General features: G+C 40.2%; 1 protein-coding gene across 1 annotated transcript in view; it reads right to left on the bottom strand.

Annotated features, from left to right (window-relative positions):
• Window positions 1–3454: 3454 nt before the first annotated feature.
• LOC148189672 (uncharacterized) overlaps window positions 3455–24108 on the bottom strand; it is a 139054-nt gene continuing 118400 nt past the window's right edge. Inside the window, exons 14-16 of the mRNA XM_088076012.1 lie at window positions 3863–3912; window positions 3644–3719; window positions 3455–3514 (exon numbers count right to left, since the gene is read on the bottom strand). Of these exons, the coding sequence (XP_087932138.1) occupies window positions 3455–3514; window positions 3644–3719; window positions 3863–3912 (186 nt within the window). The remainder of the gene's footprint in view (window positions 3515–3643; window positions 3720–3862; window positions 3913–24108) is intronic.

Here is a 24108-nt window from a genome sequence, read left to right as displayed (position 1 = left end):
CCTTTATGCGGGAGTTTGCTTGATTTTTTTTTTTTTTAACGCCTTGCTGTGGGCCTCTTTTGCCACATCCATAACCATTCATCCCAGTTTGTGCGTTTGTTGACTCGTCATTGGTTGCCATGCGCTTGTGTTGTCTAAACATAACAGCATCATCCCACCATGTGCATTTGTTGACATCACGGCAGCAGCATCCCTGAACGTCCTGCTCCAAAGCAACGGTATGTGATGACTTACGATGAAAACGTGTTGGAAATAAACCTGGTACAAAAAACAGCTTTGATTTCTATCACGATTTTAACACTCATTACAACCATGCAGGGGGCGATTGTTTCTTTTATAGCTCACCAGTTTAAATTTTATTATGGCTTTATATTCTGCATAATTAAGAGTGGGGCTGCTCTGAGTGACTGTCTGTCTGTAGATGATGTCTTTGGGCTCTCAGTCAGATCCAGCCATCATTCTTCACTGATTACTGATACTGATTTTCAATAGTACTGATACTTTTTAACTTTTTTTTCCCTGTCAGAGTTAGAAATCTCAGTATCATGGCAACACTTATTAAAATAAACTGCCTCTGGCTTCAAAAAAGAAGATCATAATGGCCAAATTGCTGAACTTCAGGCTTAGAAATGAGTCCACAAACCAGTGGGTGAAGTTTCAGTTCAACTATGTCCATTATCTGTACACAGTTTATGGTTAAGTGATGCTTTAACCCTCTCTGCACAATTTCTTTTTGTTTTTGTTATGAGAGGACTTTTGATGTTTGCAATTATAAAATGAAACCCACAAACCGCTCTTTCATGGTCACACTTATCTCTTTATGTATTTTTTTTGTTTATTTGAAGATATTGCTGCTTTGTAACAGCTCTTCTGTGCTGAGACCTTCATTATATTTTGGCCATTATTTTGCCTTTTATGAAAAAAACAAAAAACCTTTTGGGCTGTTATGGTTTTATCTCCACATCATGTCAGTCTCATCTGCACAACTCCTTGTTCGTGTCTCACTTATTAATTTCTCTTTGTGATTTATGGAGACTGAAATGTTAAACTTATTAAAGTTGAACTAGACTGTCCCAGAGACTTTATATCTTTTCAAACCTCACGGGTGCTTTTTCGCTCCAGCTGTTGAGAGTGTGACCTTGACTCTGGTGGACCCACTTCAAATCAAAGGAGACAAGTTTCTTAAATCAGATGAGTCAAGTTTCTTAGATCTCAGTGAATGAATATTCACAGCCCCAACCACTCAGATGACAGACCGCGGCCGGTGGATGTACGTCTCAGCGCCCCTCAAGTACTTCAAAGTAAATGTGAATCCAAAAGGCAGAAAGACACAATTCCCCGTAATGTTTATCAGCATTTGTTTGTTCAGAGAGGCAGGTGTGTTATTTCAAAAAGTGGAGCTGCTGTTGCTGAATTGCGGCAAAACAAACCTGTTCATTAACGGACTTGCAGCAAAAAACACCAATCAGAGAAAAAGCCTCTCTGAGCATCAACCGGCTGAAGGAAAGCTGAAAGCATTCACAAGAAGGAATCGATTTCTCTTGCGCTTGTCGGACAATTTGAAATCAACAATGTGTGCTTTTTGTATGAGAAAGCGTTCGTTCATATGCGATCAGGCTCACACAGACGCACATGAAGCCCTCACACAGAGCGGTTGGAAATGCTTTGCAAGAATCAGCACCATTATAGAGTTTGCAACAAAGCCCATCAAACAAACGGTGAAACACAGCAGTTGAAATCTGGCTTCTGTTGTACTCACCATAGCCTGAGGGCCGACGCAGGGAGGGGGGCAACATGTGCGAGGAAAGAGAACAAGAAGAAAGAAAAGGTTAGAGACAAACAAACAGGCCCCTTGCTGAGAGGATCAGCAGCTTTCACCTTGAATCCAGCTATTCAGTGCTTGCAGACAAATTATTACACAGCGGGTGCCACTGCCCAGGTTCTCCTTTGTACATTTATCCTGAATGTAGCCCGCGAGCAATCGCTCCTGAAGGATCAAATTAGCTGATTGTAACATGTCAAACTCCGGCGTTGCTCAGCCAGCTCGTTAACATAACTTTTCTCAGCTACTTCCAATGTTGAAGCAGAAGTTAACAGGCAATTAAAGCTCAAATCCATAACCAAAGGTGACAGAGTATCACAGCAGTTTCAAAGAGAAGCAGAGAGCTAACAGGGTACGCATCGACAATCCAGCAGCATACAAAACCAACACTGTAACATTTTTGATACTGGTGCATAAAACAAAATAAAAAAAAAAAGAAATCTAGATAACATAGATGAAAGATTAAAAGCACAAAGGGCCCATTAGTTTCAATCTATCACTCAGAAGTCGTGTTTCAGACATCAACTCAGCACTAGCAAGTAAGTGGGGAGGAGATTTTAGTTTGATTTTCTCTGTTAACAGTATAAAAGGGACAGTTCAACCCATAAGGCCACTTCTGCCAAATAACAGGAGGCCAGGGGCCAGTCGCAGACGCCCTATGTTTCTAGGATTTAGGGATGTTTTTAGGATTTTAGGACATTTCTAGGATTCTAGGACACCCTGGCACCTTATGTATACTAAAAGAACAAAAATAAATCCCTTTATTTTTATTGTGAATTAGAAAATTGTTGGAGGGCCACCCAGCACACTATCCGGGGTCTAATTTGGCCAGCGAACTGCATATCAAAAATCTGAAAATGCCTGACGAAGATCTAAAATTTACGTATGCAGATCTTTTGAGGAGGACACCATTAATAATTACATTTCATGAGCCTCTCGTCCATGAGTAGATGTGCGGTGACATGGTTCGGAGGTGTACGCTTTCACAAAAACAGTCTAGATTGATAAATACCCACACCGGTAAGAAGTAGAATATGTATTTTTGATTTTGTGGTGAACTGAACTTTAAAAAAACAAACAAAAGAACAATATCACTTGGTCAAATCTGTTTAGCGTTTTTGCTCAGTTTTGTGTTTTGTGAGAAATGGAGCTCTTATTTGTGATTTTTTTCACTTTGTTGCAGCTTTTATTCAGTAGAAATATTACAAACAAGCAGGTAGCCTGGCAGTAAAAGTATGATACAGTGAAATGATGTGGTGTTAGACAGCATCGGCATTGTGAACCTGACAGGTGCAGCATGACAAACCTGTTATTTCTCAGCAGCAGCAGAGTATGAAGAGCACGTCCACCCACAGTGGCTGGTTAGTCATGTTTATCTACTGGCACATGTTCAAGATAAACCACCGTCCGCATCCATGACATTTATGCGGTTTACAGATTTTCAGGGTAAGTAAACAACATACACAAGACTGTCAGTAATTAATGACCTAAAATTAGTTTTAGTCATACTCAGATATTAAACAGCTCAAGTTTTGATGTCTCCTTTTCATTAATTCTTTCTGTATACCAGAGTCACATGACTCCATCTTTATAGAAAAATGTACAACTTGCTTTGAGTACCACCTAGTCCTATTATATTGGAGAAAAGGCAGATATCTCCAAAGCCAATGTCCGCAACTCAACCAAAACAATCTAAAACGAAGTACAGGTAAGAGTAAAAATATGAGTTTGACTCTCGGGTGAACTGTCCCTTTATGGCGTGAAAAAATCAAGACTCTGTGAGGTCAAAATACTTACGGATACTGTGTAATGTGTACTCACCAGTTCACTAACAAGGGGAATGGGTCTCCTCTTGCGGAGGTCTGGCATGCTGTCAATGCCAAACGGTGTGTTTCCCCTGTAGATACACACACACACACACAAACAAATACCAAAATACACTGATCAGTATTCAAATAAAGAGAATCCAGGTGCAAACACGGTACCGGGTATTCATGTTCTTGCATTTACACACACACACACCAAAAAGTGTTTACTGACCCTGGCTTGGCCCATGGGTGCTTGCTGGGGTCACCATCTTGATCTCGGCCCTGAAATAGGATGTCAAAGGTCACAGATTTAGCCTTTTTGAAGGCTGACAGCGTTTATTGGTTTCATGACTTCATGACACCGGAGCATGCACGAGCACAGGAGCAACAAGGAAAGAAACAAGTAAGAGAGGAGAAAATAAAAACAGGAGGGGAGCACTGGGACTGAAGTGGGTTGGTTGAGTTTCAGCACTGCATGCCACAGAGTACATTTCAATCAATCACATAGCCCCCTCAATGAATATGAGCGTCATAAATCTGGTTTCACCTTGTAAATTAAACACCTACCAAACCACACATGCTCCCAGTAAACGCACACCGAATATTGACTTTTGTTTCCTAACAGCGTGTTGTTTCGTCTGACAGCTCGTAAAGAAAATACCACAGTGACAGTAACAAACAAAACATGGCAGCCTGACAGACTCACTATCAATATTTTCCATCAATATTGTGTCCTGATAAATACTGACCTATTCGTGTGGGGCTTTTTGTATTTATAATGGGAACAACAAATGTTCTTGATAAGGCACAGATGAATTGAGGCTGTAAAACCTAAAGCTATTTCATTAGCTTTGAAATGAAACACAGAGTTTTAATGATCAAACATTTTCCAAAAAGCAATATAAACAAAATACAAAGGAAAATCAAATAAACAGACACATGAGAAAACGTCCAAACAATATGAAGAAAATTGGACAGAAAGAGTTTCTTTTTGGATGTCATATTAATGATGTTAATGGAAGAAAACCACAAAAGAAGTAACCTGATCTCCATCTTGTTTTCCATCTGTAAAACAGCATCAGAGAAACAAGAAACAGAAAAGAAAAACACTCTTGAGTTTGACTCATCATGTGAAAAAACAAGACACTCTGTATCATTCATTTTGTTATAAATGCTGTGGTAATGTTAAAAGTAGCTGCGCCACTGAGTTCTCAGATAGGAGGGAGTCTGAGGTCATAAATGTTTCATTAACATGTATAATTTATTATGAAAATGACTCTTAATATTTCCCTTTTCCTTCATCCTTAATGTCAGACTCGCTTTCCAAAGAGATAATTGATGTTTTCTAATTCAGCAAATGGCTACTGCTGGAGCCTCGGAGAGGAGTAAGGGAGTCGTGAGTGGCAGGTGATACATTACTCTCAAGAGGGTGGGAAATTATACTATCAGCAGAGACCGTTTGGTGCAGTAAATACATAAGGGACCTCTCAGCACAGGGGCTTACTCATAACTGCCGGGTTAACATATGAGCACAGTGACAGTTAACATTTTATCAATGTACACAGGGACAAAAGAGTGACAGATCAAGGACATTTGGCGAGGCTTTGATAAGAAAAGGTGGAGTGGAGTGAAAAAAAGACAATAATTAAGTTAATAGAAGTTAAGTAACATCAATTAGTTTCAACATAAAAACATGAAAAGGAATGAGTCATTCAAATAAATTAGCATACCGAAAATACCAATGCTCGTTTACCCTGAGGGCTGCTTAATGCATGAGGAGTGGGAGTACCTCACAAAAAAGGACAAAGAAAGATGTACTGTTGATGTGCTAAACATATCTTTAAAAAAAGACATCTTAGGCATATTATTCTTTAAATTTAGACTTTGTTTTTTTGCCTTGTGTGTTCTTGTTTGCACCTATGTTGTTTGAAACACTGTATTGCAGGTTGATACTGTATTACCCTTTCTCCACCAAAATTAGCGCATGGGAGTTTTTAAAACTTGTTATAAAATAGGCAATAGACTGCTTTAATATTGCCAGCACACCAGAGATACATACACAGCTCTGCAGTAGATGAGTTTTTCTTTGTACTTGTTTTTTCAGGTGTAATGTTTGACGTGACAGACAGGCCAGGAGACGGTACTGAAAGACGGGAAAACCAGCAGTGCTGAAATCCCAACTAATCCTAGTGGGATTTAGGACTCAATTCTGCACCACTGTATACAAAAGCCAGATTTTAGCAGTGTTAGTGGTTTTGTGTGTAGAGGGAAAGGGTGTTGTGTTTGTTCTATGTGTTTTTAATGTTTGCATGTCTGTTGTTTGAAACACTTAACTGCTGCTATCTTGACCAAGGCTTCCTTGATAAAGATACCTTATATTATATATATTATACCTGGTTAATTAAAGGTTTAATAATGAAAAAACATGTGACTCAAAACTAATAAATGACCAAAATGGAGGTGATAAAACAAACAAAAAGAAGATCCCAACTTCCAATCCAGTGATGACTACCTGGTTCTAAGTCATCCTGAGAGGACGTGGACATGGTCATACTGGTGAGGTTGCGTCTGGTCTCTCTCTTCTCCCGCAGAATCTGCTGGAAGGTCCTCAGGCACTTTAGCCTGCGTTCATCCAGCTGGCTTATCTCCAAGGATGGCTCTGCTGCAACTTCCTCTGCTTTGCCCTCTGGGGCTATAGTGTCTGCTGTGGGTTGCTGTGGCAACTCAGCGTCTCCCTGCTCCCCCAGTGCTGTAGGTTCATCGGTCGAAAGTGATACTGAGAGGGATTCTGTAGTGGTGCACTGTGAAAGCTGGACTTTAACTTTTATATCTGCGGGACCATCTGCAGGACCTTCTGCAGGTTGTTCTGTAAGGCCATAAGGTGGAGGCAGTATTGAAGTGCTACAGGAAATTGGGTCAGGGCAGACTGAGAGTTCTTCTGGGTGTGGGGGGATCTTGTCCGAGCATGGAGGGTGTTGGCAGGTGTCTGTAGACTCCAATGTAAGGCTGTCGTTGGCTTCTTCAAGCATAGGCTCCACAGAGAAAACATCAGATTTGTTAAGAGTACTGTTTTTACTCAACTGCCCAACAGCACTACTACTTTCAACTACATCGCCTTTCACAATTTCATTGCACGTTTGTTCAAATATCGCCTCATGGCATTGAGGCTTTGAAGGTAACTCAGCTGTGGGCAGGTCAGAAGGCATTGATATTTCAAAGTCTGCTTCCTGGGCTCCAGGTGCTTCAATTTTGCGTAATGCTCCCCGCAAAGCAGAGCTGAAATCAAGTACAGCTCGCCCTATGCGCTTGACAGTGAAACCACCAGCTTGGATGTCTGCACTGCAAGAGCGGGGGAGTCTGTTTTCTAAACTTTGGTTGGTGGCTCCAGTCTCTTGGACGAACGGCCTGTCCACATCGACTACAGTGGTACTTAAAGACGCCTCAGTCCATGTCACTGCTGAAGACTCTTCATAGGTTAAATAAGTGTCCTGATAACTATCGTCATGACACTCTGTCGAGTAGCTCAGGTCATTTGATTGCCCATAGTTGAATTCCTCTGCGTCTCCATCACGCCCATCAACTGAATGATAACCAGAGCTTTGAGGGTAGGAATAATCAGCAGCACATTCGTATCCAGCAGTGGGGTTTTCAAGGTTGGGATCTGTGGGAACATTAATCCCAGACTGGGTTTTAGGCCTTCTCCTCCGTGACTGCCACTCCTCCCTGCTAGAAGTGCTGGCAGGTGAGTTGTAATGTTTCCCAGAACGAATAGAGAGATGTTCTGAGCTTTCTGTGGAGCACTGCCCCGATGTCCCATATCCTCCTGCACCTCTGTAGTGATCCCAGCTACCCGCTCCTTCACAGCAAAAGGGGCTCTCACCTTCATGCTCCTCCTGACTTCTGTCTTGGTGGTAAGAAGTCTCCCTATGCCACGCAGATTCCCCAGAGGCACTGTGTAGTGGTTCAGTGTTAGTCCAATGTCCGTCACCATCATCGGCTCTTTGCTGCTTCCGTCCATGGCTAGAAGATGGTCTCTCTAGGTCCGACTCACTATGCCCAGAAGACAAGGAGCTGGTGCTTGGACAGTCTTGGCCATCCTGTCTGTCAAAGTAGCCAAAGCTGAGCTTTCTTGCTATCGCACCTACTGGGATATCCGAGCTATGGTCCGAGTTATCCTCTGGTTCATCTAGTTCCTGATTATCCACTGATTCAGCAATTGGGGACACGGTAGACTCTCCTGCCCTTGAGAGCAGTAAGTCTCCATGGATGCTATGGCGCTCATTGCAGCCTTGGGAGAAAAGACTTGTATCAGACTTTGGCATTGCACTCCCCAAACTTCCATAAGCACTAGCGGGTCTTCTGCGGGATGATGGTCCATCTTTGCACCCTACCCCCGACCAAGTGCCTGCGTGTACCCCTGATCCTGCCTTGTTGCTGGAACGAATACCCTCAATCTCCAACAAAACGGCATCTACGCAAGATGATACTTCCTCAACTGACCCTCGAACTGAGGTCAGGTAATCCCTGAGGTCAGAGATTTCCTCCTGGATCTTGTTGATCCCCCTCAACTCTTTGAGAATGTGCTCAATGATGGCACTTGATTCCTCCTCTTTATCTTCATCCTCTTCCAGCAGCGTACCCGGCAGAGCTCTGTTGAAGTTGTAATCCACACAGTCGCCAGCAGAAAAGGGTCTCTTTGGCCGAATACGGGGTGAAGTAAAATCCCTTCCTGCTGCTCCTGCAAATTTGGTACCATTCATGTCTGGGCTTACTGGAGTGTAGTGCGAGGGTGGGTCCATCTGCTCGGGAGCTGCCCGAATTTCACCCACAAAGGAGATTCGTTTCATATTTGCAGGCGATCTGCAGCTTTTATGCTGCAAAGTGCAGGGTATTCTGATACATCCCTCTCTGTTCAGCTCCACCTCTCCTACACATGGTGGCCCCGGCGCTACTCCATGTCCTTTACCGTTTGACACTTTCGGAGAGTAAGCCTCAGCCCTGGGGCTAACCTTTGGATATCTGCTTCTGTGCTCCTTTCTTCTCTCCTGTGTTTCCCCCTCCTCCTCCTCCTCAATACCTGCATAATAGAGGTGAGGATCTGGGACATGGTGGTCTGCAGAGCCTTGCAGCAGACGATGTATTTTACCCCGAATGACCAGCGCTACCCTGGGGTTTGGAGCCCGCTTTTTGGGTGAATGGACTTTGGCCTTTGTGCCTCCTTTAGGGGCAACACCTGCTCCGTGTTGTCCATTGAAGCGATTCCTGGAGAACATATTCTCAAGAGAGCAGCCTGTCCTCATCTAGTTTCCCACATTGTCGGTGGGAGTTACAGTCAAAACGCTCACAGTATCATAGTTCATTTAACAAGCCTGATGGAAGCTTATTCAGCCCAACCACTAAACGTCAGTCGTCCATGACTAAAATGGGAAGACAAAGATAAAACATTAAAAACACTGTAACATCCAAGTAAATATAAAACTGTGAAAAAAGAAGACATTTGAGGAATCATAACCCTTCTTTAATGAAGAAAAACTTCTTTGCCATCACTGATGAAACAATACCTTGTTTATATCTAATGTGTCAACTTTATAAAAAAAATCAAGTAAACCATTGTATAAGTTGGGAAATACTGGGACAAGGAATACAAAAGCAAGTGCTGTTCCCCAACACATTTCCTCTCCTTGCCAGGAAAGCAGATGCGACATATTTTATGTATAATATGGCAACATCAACATATGAATGCTGATGCAATCCATGCTAATCTGGTGAGCTTGCAGCTTGTGTTTGTCAATATAAAATTGACATTTTGAATGTCACTACTGTGACACATTTATCACTATGTCCTCACAGTAACCTGGAAATATAATATTCAGGTTAAATTAACCTTTCAGAGCACATTGACCATATCAGAACAACTTCGCCTGCTGAGCATCAAAATGATGGTTAAAATGTTTTGTAGGATCTATTTCCCGAATGTATATAAGTGCACAAATTCATTAACTGATTCCAGGATGATTTTATTATTTGTTAAGTTAATGCTGAATGAAAGAAATATCCAGATAACGAGCATGACAAACATTCTTGAGGTTAAACAGGAAATGGAGAGTGCGTCATAGTGACGCATGGATCAGTTCATCAGAAGGCAATTCAGCTCTCGGGACTTTAATCAATTGTAATAATGAAAATATTCTTTTGCTGTTCATTTAAAATTGTAAAGATTCTTGGTCACAGATGGCCCATGTTGTTGCAGTGCAAAATACAATAACTGCCCTTTCCTAATCTCATTCAATCACTACAACCAGACATCATGCAATTTATGATGGTTACAGTGAACTGTCAACACACTCAAATATTCAATTGCAATTTTTTTATCTTCTCTTCACTCACAAACACACACAAACACACACAGTCACACACAATATAATGCAGATGCAGACGGATCAACTTCATCAACGTTTGTTCGGGTCAGAATTCACAGAGGTAAGTATTTGGTAACAAAATGCTTAAATGTATTCAATGATGGATTTATTGGTCGACTGCATTTTGTAAAAAACAAACAGAAGCAGTATATCAATGGTTAGGCTCACATCGTATATAAAAAAGAGCCAGTGTTTATCTGCTTTAAACATACTGGCTTTGTAAGTTTTTCTATGTGATTCATCAGTTTTTTGAACCTAGAATGAAAACACTTCGAGCACATGGTGGTCTTTGCCTTTCCTCCTGATGAATGTTACAGTGTAGGCAGGCAAAATAGGCAAAGGGTAACTACTTGAGGTGAAATGAATAGGAAAAAAACAAAGACTTATTATAGAAGTTTTGAGCACATGTTCCACACACTATTTTACAAACAAAAAATGTTGGCTAAAAATATATTTTTATCAAACAAGAAACAATATGAATGGGTACAACTTTTATCAATGGTATTCTGAAGGAGCGCACAAGTGACCTGAACTGAACTTCATGTTAAGTGACTATGAAAAATTCCTATAATAACGGAGAGCACTGAATTAAACAATACATGTACTACTGGAATAATACTGGAAAAATTTACTTCAGAGACTTTTTAAGATAAATTATGGACTATTAGGGAGGAGTAAGTGAGGATAGACATTTTGGTCTCATTAAGCACAGAAGTGAACCGAATCTGCTGGAGCTACAACTTGATTGGAAAGACCAACTGCCACAGATCCTTTGTATTGTATTGTACAACCAAACATCCAAAACTTAAAGATTTTAAATTAACGATCATGAGACAAAGAAGAGGAAAAATCATCTCAAATGAAAAGCTGAGACTACTATTTTTTGCATCTTTAGTTGAAAAATGGTTGAAACAATTACTCAAAAAGAAATGCATTTATTTTGTTGTTAATGAGAGGAAAACAGTGCACTGCAATACCACAAAGATACTAACAAACAGATTTTCGATACCTGGGAAATGTTAGGTCACATAAGGTAAGTCCAAGATGAGACATGCCTCACATTACCCTCTCGTCTCTAAATCAAATCCAATGTCCTTGCTTGTAAAAAATGTATTTTCTTCTTTCCTTGAGCTCATATTGTTTTTATTTATTTTCCAGGCTATTCTGTTTTATGTGATCTTTCAGTGGTCACAGAGGATCTGTAACTCTGACCCTTGCACTTTTTAGTATTGACAGCTTGTAAAGTTGATTACCAGGACACTGACATCTACTTTTCATACCAGTACGTCTCTTTCATTCAGGAGTCCAAATTACATGGAAAATTTAAATGTGATGTTTATTATTAGACACTTAAATTTAAATTAACAGGAATCTGGTGTGTTGCTAAATAAGACAAATGCTGTCACTGTATGTTCCTGCAAACCACACATACGTTACATTTTTACATTATTACACTGTGGATACATTTCAGCAACACTGTGGTAATGTGTGGTTAGATTTAGGTACAAAAACCACTTGGTTATGGTTGAGAAAAGATCATGTTTTGGCTTAAAAAAAAGGTTCTGGGGTCACAATCCCAGGTGGAAACACAGCAATGTTTGGGTAAAAAACAATTGCTTTTCATAATACTTTACTGACTGAAAATACAGCAATGCCTGAGTAAAAACAACCACTTTTCACAGAGCTATCACAGCAGGGAACACTGCAATATTTCTGTAACAAAACAAGAACTTTTCGTCACACGATCCTGACTGGAAACACAGCGAGGAGTCCCTGAAAATCACTCATGTTTGATGGCTAAAAATTCACAGAAAATGCAGCAATGATATATTTAACAACTGCTCTTGAACAGATGAGGCATTTGGCATTAGCCTTGGTGGAAATACAGAGACAAGTCGATAAAAAATAACCCACTTGGTGGCTAAAAACCTACCAAAAACACAGCAATGACGAGCTTAACAAACGGCATCCAACCTCCCCTCCGCCTCCAGATGACAAAGACAGCTCATATGCATGATTTTAGAAACACTGATATGATATATATAGGATAAGATAAGATTACTATTCCTACAAAAGGAAAATTTGCAGAGAATATTGCATGAAATGTACAAAAGTTATGTTTTGATGTATTGCAAAAAAGTGCGATGCCAATATTCTTGTGACTGGGCTGTTTTTAATGCCAAGAACTAAGTGGATGCTAGATCACAGCTAACACACTTTGGCAGGATTTTGTCTCACCTATTATCAATTTTTTAAAGCTACATCAGTGAGAGTAGAGCTCTAAAATTCTATATTATTGGCTGTAAAAGTTTTACTGTAGCCAAGCTCGGATAAACCCCAAAGAGTCTCTAATCTCTCCGACCAGGACAGTCATTCTTCGTCATTCTTTATCCCCTTCTGCCACTGTACTTCTAGTAAAGGAAATAATGAAAAAGATTAAGGATGCTTAATTTCATTTAAGGAGATTAAAGGATACTTTGGAAAGTGTGCTGTGGATACTCAGTGTTAGAAAAGCCAGTGAAGGAGGTGGTGAACAGCGAAGTAAAATAGAAAATGTAATGCAGTAAAACTTAAATCAATCCTGCCCTGAGGGTAGACCAGCCACCACATTAAGGCAGATATGCTCCATCTCTGCTTACATAAGTTACTGCACTGTAGAAACTTTTATACTGAAGCATTGGAGCTGCAGACAAGCACACACACGGATGTCACTTGCAGTTGTGGATGTATGGATAAATTTAAGGCCCTGAAAAGTGTTTTTCTTAAATGAGCGCACTATCTGTCCGAGATAAAACCAACTGGTTATGTTAGTTAGTAGATATATTGTTTTTGTTAATGCCATTCTTACTGTTTTGATGTTAAAAAAGGTGACGTTGGGTAGATTTGATATTTTACTGCACCAACCAGACAAGCGGAGAATATCAAACTGATAATCTGACAACTGAAATGTGAAGCTGAAGGAGTTCTTTTGGGTGCCTTTGGTTCAGGGTGCATAAGTCTAGTTAATTTTCAACATTGACAGTTTTATGTGACTGAAAGCTGGAATACTTCCAAGACTTGGACTGGCACGAAACTCTCCTTGATGAAATATCAGCACAGACAGCCAAGTCAGAAGAAAAAGTTGTTTCTGCAAACAATAAAAATGTTCCATTCGTACATCTCATACATATCAAATCAATGTTTCAAAACTGATGCACGGTGGTATCGGAGCTGACTTTGTCATCAAAAGGCAGAGAAGATGGTGGATGGCGTGTAACCGCTGAGATGCCTGCTGAGCTGCAGAACTCTGTTCAAGACAACAAATTGGCTGTAATTTAGCTTTGGGTCATTGCTATGGTTCCAGCTGCGTTTAGAGGCAACAAATGTGGGTGTAGCGACCTGTAAACTGTTTCTCCAGCATGGATTGTGCCGACAAAATCACATATTTTTTGGCCTTAGTATATTCAGTTTCCTTTTATAGTTCTTTAATTGCACCATGTCTATTTGCTATATTGCCCACTAACCTAAAATAATGTTTGAAAAAAGAGAGAAAATAAATAAATATGAAAAAATTGCCATGAAACTATGAAGTACACAAAGGCCATGTTTAGAAGACTAATGATCACGATGACTGTGTTTTTGTGTCTCTGAGCTGTTTTGTTTGTTTTTTACTCATTTTGTGGCATCTGTTTGAGGCACGTTGATGCTTTGTGATGCGTTGGTAATATGGTGTATCCTGTGTGTATTGTTGTAATGTAATGAATATAATAATAATATTTTAAAAAAGAAAAGAAAAAAGAGAAAGTCAAACATAAAAATTTTGTTATGTGCACCATTAACTGCAAAACAAAAAAGTACTCCTTTATCTGTTTTAATCAGTGCACTTGAACTAAGCAGCTATATGTTGTTTCCAACTGCAGTTACAAAGCATTCAAAACGGCTCAAAATTGGCTTCTTTTGCAAGGCAACAGCAGCCGAGGCTCATGGGTACTGTAGTAGTTGAAGCTATCCATCATACCAACCAGACAGAGCAAATCAAATCTGACCGGACTACACCCACACGGTCCACACAATGGCAGAGTTTTGTGTGTTGCACTTATCAATTTATGCGGAGGCAGAAGCTTGTTGATCCCTCAAACTTAAATATTGCTTCTTTTGTCTTACAGAAAAACATGAGATTTGAAATCCTGTTTTCAGGAGTTTCACCCGACAAACTGTCAACACGCTGCTCTCTGAGGGAGACGTTACTTCAATTTTTTCTTATGGCGAAAAACAAGGTGATGCTATTGCTTCATGGCAGCATCACCACCATTGCTTCACACTGGTTGTTTTTTTTGTTTTTTTCTGGGAGCCTGTCAGAGAGCAGCTGGCTGATGGCAGGTTAGGAAGCCCCATCATCCCCATCCAGCCCTACTGATTAGTGAGCTGCAGGGATGATGGGAGGAAGCTCTGGGGCAGGTGCAGGAGTCTCTTAACCATGTCAAGTCTCCGAGACCTCTATAAATATGATGCTTGTTCTGTGTCTTTGTGCAACCCATTCATGCTCAAAGCTCTTATTATCAGAACCTGCAATTTGCATGACATTACAAAAGAAACTAGAGCTCTTTTGGTTGACTCCTCTCTCTGCGTCTCCTTCTTCTCCTTTACATTATTCCTATTATTTATGTCTTCTTGTTGGCAATGCTTCCTCGCTTTCTTTCCCAGTCATTTCACATTGGACACAACCCAAAGAGAAACTCATACTCGAGCCAAAAGGGGAGATTTTCTGAGTGTCTGCTTCAGTGCCAGCAAATGACAAGGATTACTTTGGAGATTTACCTCCTCCTCTCTGGTGAATAATGTTGCAGCATGCATTCATGTCATAGCAGAGAAAGCGGAATAATGGGACCTCGACTTGTTCCTTCATCTCAGAAATGGTAATGTTTAACTTATTGGAATGGCCAGATCCAAAATAACAATGGTTAAGGTAAATTACTCTTTTTTTCATGAGGCAATTTAGACTGAAATAATGATATTTTGTTTTCCTCAAAGATCCACAGGGGGAAAAGACATCAGATTTGGTTGTTTCACTACCTTGTGTCCTGCATGCATCCACAAAAAAGCACCTTTGAAAAAAATTTCAAAATGCCTGCAAGGTGATATTTTTCTCTACCACCACCTCATATTTCACACTACGTCCAATATGGCATGAATGTGGCGTGAAACAACACTTCTTCAGAGCTGATAATAACTAGTGTGTCTCCACTCAAGAAGATTTGTTACCTCTCTGTGACTTTCAAGTGACACTGAGTTTACAGCCTGAGGGCCAAATCTGACCCCCAATAGGATGCCAGGTGGACCCCCAACCATTTTCTAATTCACAATACAAATAAAGTGATTCACACTGGGAACTGTTTTTGTACTTCTACTATACAAAAGATGCCAGACTGCACAAAACAGAATAAAAAATACAGCTTGTTTATCATGGAAAGTGTCAGCGAAGGATACCCTGCACAACAACAGAGATCCTAGCTAAGCCCCTAATGTCCTTAAATCCAAGAAACGTTCTACAATCCTAGAAATGTCCTTAAATCCTAGAATTACCTAAAATCCAAGAAATGTCCTAAAAGCCTAAGACCGCACTGAATTATTGAAAATGTCCCAAAATCCTGGAAACTTGCTGCTGCAACTGGCCCCTGGCCTCCTGTCATTTTGCAAAAGCGGCCCCCAAGCAAAGCAAGTTGAGTGTCCCTGGTTTATGATTTGAAGCATGTGGCATTTTGGCTAATATGAAAATTAAATGAGGAGCAAAGTTTGGCACGATTTTTAGATTTGACTTCCAAGACCGTTGGCCTTATTCCTCCCTGTCTGTTTGCCTCAGTCCGTGACACGTGTGGCTGTCGGCCAATTTCCCATTTGAGGATTGAGCAGCGGAGCCACACAACTACAGTTTGATTTATTTGGTCAAAAAAAAAAAAAACACTGACCATTTTGATTAGCTGCAGTTTTGATTTTGGTTGGCTCTTTTGTCCTCAAAGGCCCAGTTTTACAAGCAGCCTGGGGCTGATAAACCACAGTCACATTGTTTATTGGACAAAGGCTTAGTAACTGTGAGGTTAACGATTTTGTTACATGTGTAGCAGAGGAGATCAAACCAAAAGTGACACCAATTTCATTAGTTTTAGTGAAGCATAATGGACTTGGCTACATCCTTTTATCAATTCTGGGCCTCTGGAGAGGTTAGAGCACATGGCTGAATTTAAGTAATTTAAGTTTTTTTTTTTTCATTTTGCAACAACTTGGCAAACATAAAAGGCTAAATAGGCCATTTGTAAGTGCCAAAAAATGCACACAGCTCTTCCAAAACTACTTAAATGAGTATTTTATATTCTACCAACTGTATGGTTTACATATCAGCTTTTATTCATATGTTATATTTGCTGAAACAGTCACTTTATATTAAATAAGTACATGAAACATATAGTCCCTTAATCATGTCCCTCCTGCATCAATGACATACGCTAGAATAAGACCTGGGTACGGCAGCAATAACCGAGGAGTCTCTAATGCATATGAAACAAGATTCTGCTAAAGCATTGCCTATTTCTGTAAATTTCGTGTTTCTGCTGTAAAACTAGAGAGTTGGAGCAGGTGGTGTTTAGTACTTCAGTTGACTGCATCCAACATGGGGATCATGTTACAGACTTTCTCATTTTACAGTTAAAGACAATAAAATATGTTTCTAAAAACATTTGAGGTAAAAAACAGGCGTTGTCTTAGATGTTTTCAGAAACACATTTAGTGTACTGTTTAGCTGTAAAATATGACAAAAAAAGTGTTTTGTAGTCCGGTCAGTGGTATCCAACATGGCAATCATGTCATAAAATCTCATTTTACAGCCAAACAGTACACTAAAATACGTTCCCGAAAACATCTGAGGCAGGAAATAGGCAATACAGTAGTATCACAGTGAACTGCTTTACTGTCTCTGTGATTTCAGAAGCTTGAGTTGACTGTGACGGGACATGAAATGAGGTCTCTGATGCTGAAATCACACAATGTGTGGACTGTTGAAATTAATCATTTATTAAATGCATCACGATGCGGACGTGGATGATTCTGCATCGTGATGCATCGAGGAATCGAATCAGATGAACAGCCCTGACAAGTGGTACGCCAACAGTCCCTCAACAAATCTCTGCAAGACTTGCAGCAGCACAATGTCACGCGACTTTGTTTGCCGCTATTTTTTGCATGACTGCAACAGGTCGGAAAAACAGATCACTTTCAGGTATACTTTTTTATCTAAGCGAATGATGAAAGTTTTCCTGGTGATGGATGCATGGATGGAGCAAGAAAAACATGGTCTGTTATAAAGACATGCTTTTTCGGTAACATTTCCTGTAGCTGAGGCAACAACCGATCTACCTCTTAACAAAACACTTCACAATATTGTCACATCTGAATCTCTGCACAAACACTGAGCTGACCTTGATTAGTTTCATTTAGTGGAAATATTATCAAAATGCAATATACGTTACTCATTACTTTATTGTGTGCAAGTGAATTATTCTTTTCTTTCATATTCTTCACCAACAAACCCACTGACTCTGCGTTTACCTTCACAATGTCAAGTGCGCTGCTGCGACTGTTTATCTCACCTACTTTGACACGTTACAGTCAGCTTGGCTCACGAGCCAGACAAGTGTTGAATAATGAATTTGTATTCTGAAAGATGGACACAGCAATTGTTCTGCCAAGAATCTGACCGAGCTCATCAGTTTAGTCAAAGCCTTCTCGCTAAATGACTTTCTTCTTGACTCGTCCAAGTGCCTTGTAAAAGCCCTTCAGCACGTTTCCTTTTGAAAGGCTGTAAACTTATTGATCAGTATCTTAAATGCTTTCCTGTAACCAGCAAAGAGTAAATTCAGACTATCAATCACAGAGCAGCACAGGCAGCCGACGCATGTTTACATGACGCCTTGCATCAGGTGACGAGTGAAAAAAAATGACCAGCCTAACACAGAGTGAAGTCTGTGACTCTTTGTATAATTCATGTTTACCTGTACAGCTCTTCAATTTTAAATTCTTTTTGTTTTTTATTGTTAAGTTTCTTGACTGTTGCAGTACTTGCAACTATCTTTTATTTTTCTGTAGTATGGTGAAATGACTTAGTGTTATATTTATGTACTGCTTACAAATGTGAAATAGTTTTATTAAAGCATTTTTTCATCTTCAGAAAAGTGCAATAAATATCTTTTTTTGTGAATAGAGGAGAAGAAATAATCTACAGCAATACCATTTAATAAAAATCTTATAAAAATTTTCTTTTATTTTGCTGGTGTTAAAAGCATTGCAAATATTTTTCTATAACTATAAGATCTTTGACTGTAAGTGCTGCATACCAAAACCAGTTTTTGCTGTTGATACCTGGGAGAGCTGAACACTTCCTCCTAGCTGCAAATGTCTCCATAAAATATAATATGAATCGAGCCACTTATGCACCAGTATAAGAAAAATCACAAAAATGGCAAGTAGATAACTGCTGCTGAATGCAGGATTTGTGTGTCTCTCTACGTCAATGCACGTGCTCACAAGCATCTTGAAAGTGTGAACGTGTGTAATGAGCGTGCTATTCTGTTTTGGACAAAGAGTGCCTGACAGAAAATAAATACCACTATCAGGAGGGGGCTTGAATCGTGAAGGAGAGAATGACAGCTGGAAGAATAGTCGTCAGCTGGCTGAGAAAGAGAGACAGTTACAGAGAGAAAGAGCCAAGAAGAAAAGTGTGATAACAGCTGTTTGAAAGAGAGATTCAATGGATTACAATGAATTTAAGAGAGTGCAGTGATGGACTGAGTACTCTAGCAGATAGGACAATATGTTTTGCAAGTGGCGTTATTCATGATTTGATGTAGAATTGCTTTTCTTTGCTTCCTGAGTGATTTAAAGTGAAGGCAAAAACAGGAAAAGCTCCCATTCTGAAATCACAAATCCTTAATGACCATGTTTACCAAATGGCCTTAAATAAAGGTCAACATTTCTTCATAGTCATTAAGTCACAATCCACACCAAGGCCAGCTTCACTCCAATTAAATTTCGTTCCACAAAACAGAAACAAAAATAAGTGCAACTGGGGCTTAAAACCCAATTTAATGAACTGTAGTGCAAAAAGAGAGTGCAATCAGGGCTGAAAAACCCATTAAGTTAAAGCTAATGCAACAACGATTCAAGCTAATTAAGGCCTTTTTATGGCATTACATGCCAAATAATAACAAAAGAAGAGCAACAAAACCAGAAGAAAAGCAGAAAAAGTGGAAAAGTAATTCTCATGAAGTTAGGCCAGTAGTTGCTTATATTCTTGTTTTGTCTTCAGTGTTAATGAAAAAAACATTGTGGTGCAAGTCACGGTCAAAAGACGACAGACAACATTTAAATCTGCAGGTCTTAGCACAGGTGACAATACTAACAATTTACTACATTTCAATTTTCTTTTATACGAAAGTTGAACCACAAGTTTCGGCCCAAAAACTATTCGGTTAGTTTAGAGAAAGAATGCAGTTTTGGTTAAAAAAAAAAACAAAAACAAAACTTGTTTAATGTTACTTAAACTTTGTAGTCATGGTCAAAAGAAGAGCTACTTGGTGAAAGTTTGGAGAGACCCGTGTCATAGTTAAAACAGCCATATTCGTCTATACATCGGGTTGTTTGGCAAAAGAGCCTTTCTGTGTGCAGCTCCATGTATGAGGGATCTTCAGCAGAAAGAATCGAAGTGGATCGCAGAGTTTGTATCTATAATCTTAATCAAAACAGCCAGAAAACAGGCAAAATGCACCATTACTCCCACATAGGTTCCAGTAAGAACAAACATGTATGCACCAGTATGCACACCCACCCAAAGGACTGAGTCACGGCTGAGTGGGACACTGGCCCTGCTGTCACCTTCATTAGCCTAAATCTCCTGCGCACTCTAATTGATTTATCATCGCCACTCCACCTCCGTCCAATTCCATCAGTCATTTTTCAAACGCACGCTGCAGCTCATACACACATGCTCACACACATGCATTTAGCATGCACACTCTCCTTTCCATTAATCTGCACACGCACAAACACGGGCCGCCACCCTGCTGGTGGCAGTAAAAGCAAATTCAGTTTGCAGCATAAACAGATTGCTATACAAGGTAAAGTGATTGCACTTGAAGGCTCTGATGGGCTCCAAAGCAAAGCTGTAAAAGCATCCAATCGGAACGCCCCGGAAAGGTGTGTCACCGTCAAACAGCAACGAACATGCAGACAGCGAGGGAGGGTTGTTGGGAAGCGGAAGGTGTAATCACTTTCCCGAGCAAATTGAATAAGCCGAGCCCGCTCCCTCTCCCTCCGCTCAATCCTTTCCTCCCTGTTTCCTTGAGTGAGTCTGTTCCATGAACCGTGGCTGGCCGCCCGCCACCGGTAACCCGATGCGAATGACAATGCCTCCTGAGGCTAATTGATTTAGCTTTCTCTCAGCCATTTCAGAGATGCCAAACAATGATGCCGCTTGTTGTCCCTGCAAATTCAAGAGAAAACCTCTGTTCCCAACAGAAAGCTTTTCCCTTTCAGCTGGCTGTGATAAATTGATGGCTGTAGCGAAAGCTTCCCGGAGCTTCAGCTGCTGCGAAGTCGATGTTTTAAACCTGTTTCACACAGGTTTTATTTGTCTTTTTATTTTATTTTCACAAAAGTTGAAAAACTTTCGGCTCGTACTTTTCTTTGCTCAAGTTAATCAGGACTAAAGAAGTGTTCAAACAGTGGTCGTTTGTTCTCTTATGCTTCATTATGGCAGATTGGCAAACCACACCTGAAAAACTGATCCCACTTAAAGACGCATTTAAAGCTTTTAACTTTCCAAAACCCACAAACACAGACACTTCACAGAGAGACTGGCCAGGTGTGCAGACAGTGAGAAAGTGGGCAGGATTTGTGCTTTCGTCTCAACGTCTCTTCTTCTTCTTTACTATCACTTCCATCACTTTTTGTGTGCACAGTTGAGCCCAACACCATGAAAGCCTTTAAGAATCAACTCTGAGCCTCTTCCGCATTTATACAACTCACCATGGGAAGGCAGAGTTTTGGGAGAGAGATTGGGAAGACAGTGGGACACAGCCAGGAGGAGGCCACGGCAACAGACTGTAAGCTTTGCCCTTGAAATATGGCTGAAACAGAGAGGGCATAAACACAACAGCCACGTCTTATAAACTTTGTTCCAGGAATACTAAATACCTTAAAGGGAGACTTCAGTATTATTTAATCTCAACCGTATCTACCAATGTTTTTGTGTCTGAAGCCTCCTGCAGACTGTGAGATTTTTGCAACCTTCTAAGTTTAGTGCAAGCTACACTCAATATGATCACTATGACATCAAGTTTGAACCTTTGAATCATAAACGTAGTTGGGGTGGTGAAGAGGGAGGGAGGGAGTTACTTCTTGTATGTTTTAACAAATATTATGCTTATTTTGGGGCAATTTCTGAAGTTGCTCATTGCCTTTTTTCCATTTTTGCTAAAAGCAATCAAGCCAGTTTTCTTAGCTTTCAAAGGGTTAACAAGACAACATGTTACTTGAACAAAGCCCGTCCCTGCCAGTACTTGTTTTCTGCTTTCAATCGCCTGACTTTCACACACACCTGTGCACCTGTTCAGCCCCCCTGCACAGACAGCCCTCCTCATTTACCCATCAGAGAGACTATCGAGCTCAGCATCGAGCCCTCGTCTGTCCTGACTGACCGGCTGTTAACAATCACTGTTTGCAATCATTGACACACCGCGCCTGTATGTCTCTGGGTTGTGCATCCGAATCCTTCACCTGCCTCACTGAACCTTTACAGGAAGTATTCTTGAAAGGAAATTGAACTGAGAGCTGTTGAATTCAACAAATGTGGTCACTGTCGAAAAGTCAGGGTGAGAACAGGTCAAGATGAAGAGCATAACTCTGTCAAAAGAAACCACAATTCAACAACCAGCACAGTCTGCAGCAATAAACACAAACAGAAGTTCAATCTCCTGCTGGTGCAAAACCACCTAATTGGATTTAGCCTGGAGTATATTGTCAGTTTAACCCTTTGAAACCTGGAGCTACATCTCTTTTCTTGTGCTGCTTTCGCATGCCTTTCACAAGTATTTTAATCTGTGAAACCTGAGAAAATTGATGCAACTGCTCTCAAAAACATGGGAATTAAGAAAATGTGCAACTTGGTAGGAAATGTTTCATAAATTGCAAGAGATTAGAAGATGTAGAAAAATATTTTTCAAAAAGCTAGGGAAAAGATTTCAGGGGAAAAAATCAAGGGAAAAAGAAAAAAAAGGGGGAAAAAAATTCCATAATCATAACTATTATGTTACAGAATTATTATAATTTGTAGCATTATTTGCAGGTCTTGTTTGCATTTTTAAAATTTTTTTTGAAACATTATTTGGGTAATTTTACTTTTACATTTTTATAAACTTCTTTAGGTAATTTCTTCTCTCATTGCTCATGTTTTTTAAAAAAAAACCCAACCCAATTTGCTCATGTTTCAAAGGGTTAAACCTTACTCTAATGGCAAATCTGAACCAAAATCCACTTCTAAAACCTCATGCTATAATCTGAGTTCTCATTTAACTTTTAAATCAGGCTCAAAAACCTAAATCAGATCACTCACGAAATCTACAAAGCTGTCTCCACCAGCAAACGTCTAAACTGTTTCTCAGAAGTTTAGAGGCACATGAACAACACTGGCAGACATAAACTGTACTGCTGAATTTAATGAGCGTCTCATTTGTGCTCATAAATGTCAATGTGTCCACTCAGTGGATGCCTGTGCAGGATAAGGCCAGACACCTCCCTAACCCCCAGCCTGCCCTGCAGTTCACGCACATGCTGCCTGACTGACAGCATCCCAATCTCTGCGGCCCCTCACCACATCGCCATCTCCTCATGCATGGCCACAAACAATTAGCGAGGTGAGCGTCGGCTTTTGAGCTGGAGATAATTTTTATCATCTGTCAGTCAGAGGAGTAAATGTAAAGAGGTCAAGACCTGGAGGATTACTGCAGCGTGATAGAAATGTTTATTTTAGAACAATGTATAAATTGGTAATCTGATCTCCCTCAGAGGACAACATCATGGGTTGAAAATAATAAACCATGACATTTTCATGTATTTTGGTTTGATTGATAGAGCACAACAGTGACTCAACCTTTGTTCACTCCCTGAAAATGTCTCATATGTCCTCCCCAGAAGAAACATCTGAGACAAAATGAGAAAAGATGTAACAACATGGTTGAACAGACAAGAGAAGCAGCTGCATCTATAGACACTCAAATGTCATCAACGTAAAGACGTCACAGGTCACAGCGTGTGATCGACAAGAGAAGGCTGGGAGCAAAGTGGAGAGACAGAACAGCAGAAAGCACTCAACAGCAAAGATGTCTCCAAAATACAGGAAAAATAAACAGGGACCAAATCTATTGCTCTTTAAACAATATTTGCAAACAATATTTACAAAAATAATGATAATGTGATGAATTAATGGATGCTTAGTTCCATGTAAAGGTTAAGGACATCACTTTAACTCATTTTTCGGTAGGTAAATTCAACACTGCACAGATGGTATAAACCAAAACAGTGAAACTGCTAACTCCAGAAGTCTTTCTCTCTGTGTGGAGGCTTCCCAGTTTCATGTAAACACTGGCGTGCAGATACGGTAAGCTCTCATTAAGTCTGCACGAGCACGTATACGTGAACGTGGCTTCCTCACTAGGAGCTACAGGCTACAACAAGGCTAAAAACATGGCGCCCGTGACATTTTTCAAAACAAATTGGCACGCTGGGACTTCAGGACGATTGGTTTACTAGGGTTGAGCAGTATGGAGATTTTTTGTGGTTTTATTATGTATTTTTTACATATTAATAAATATGAACTACAAGCATGACACAAAGAGACCAGTGCAAGAACACAGTCTCTCAGCTTGTGTTAAGCACAGGCCATATTATCAAACCAAAAACACATTCAAAAAAATCCATTGACTCTGAGAAAATGGAAATGGAGATGCTAATGCTAATCAATTTCCGGGACTTATTA

This window comes from Plectropomus leopardus, chromosome 4, assembly GCF_026936395.1.
Source record: "Plectropomus leopardus strain MGB_pleo_1.0 chromosome 4, ASM2693639v1, whole genome shotgun sequence".
Taxonomy (NCBI): domain Eukaryota; kingdom Metazoa; phylum Chordata; class Actinopteri; order Perciformes; family Serranidae; genus Plectropomus; species Plectropomus leopardus.
The sequence above is the reverse complement of the archived record's forward strand: the minus strand, read 5'-3'. Positions and strand labels throughout refer to the sequence as shown.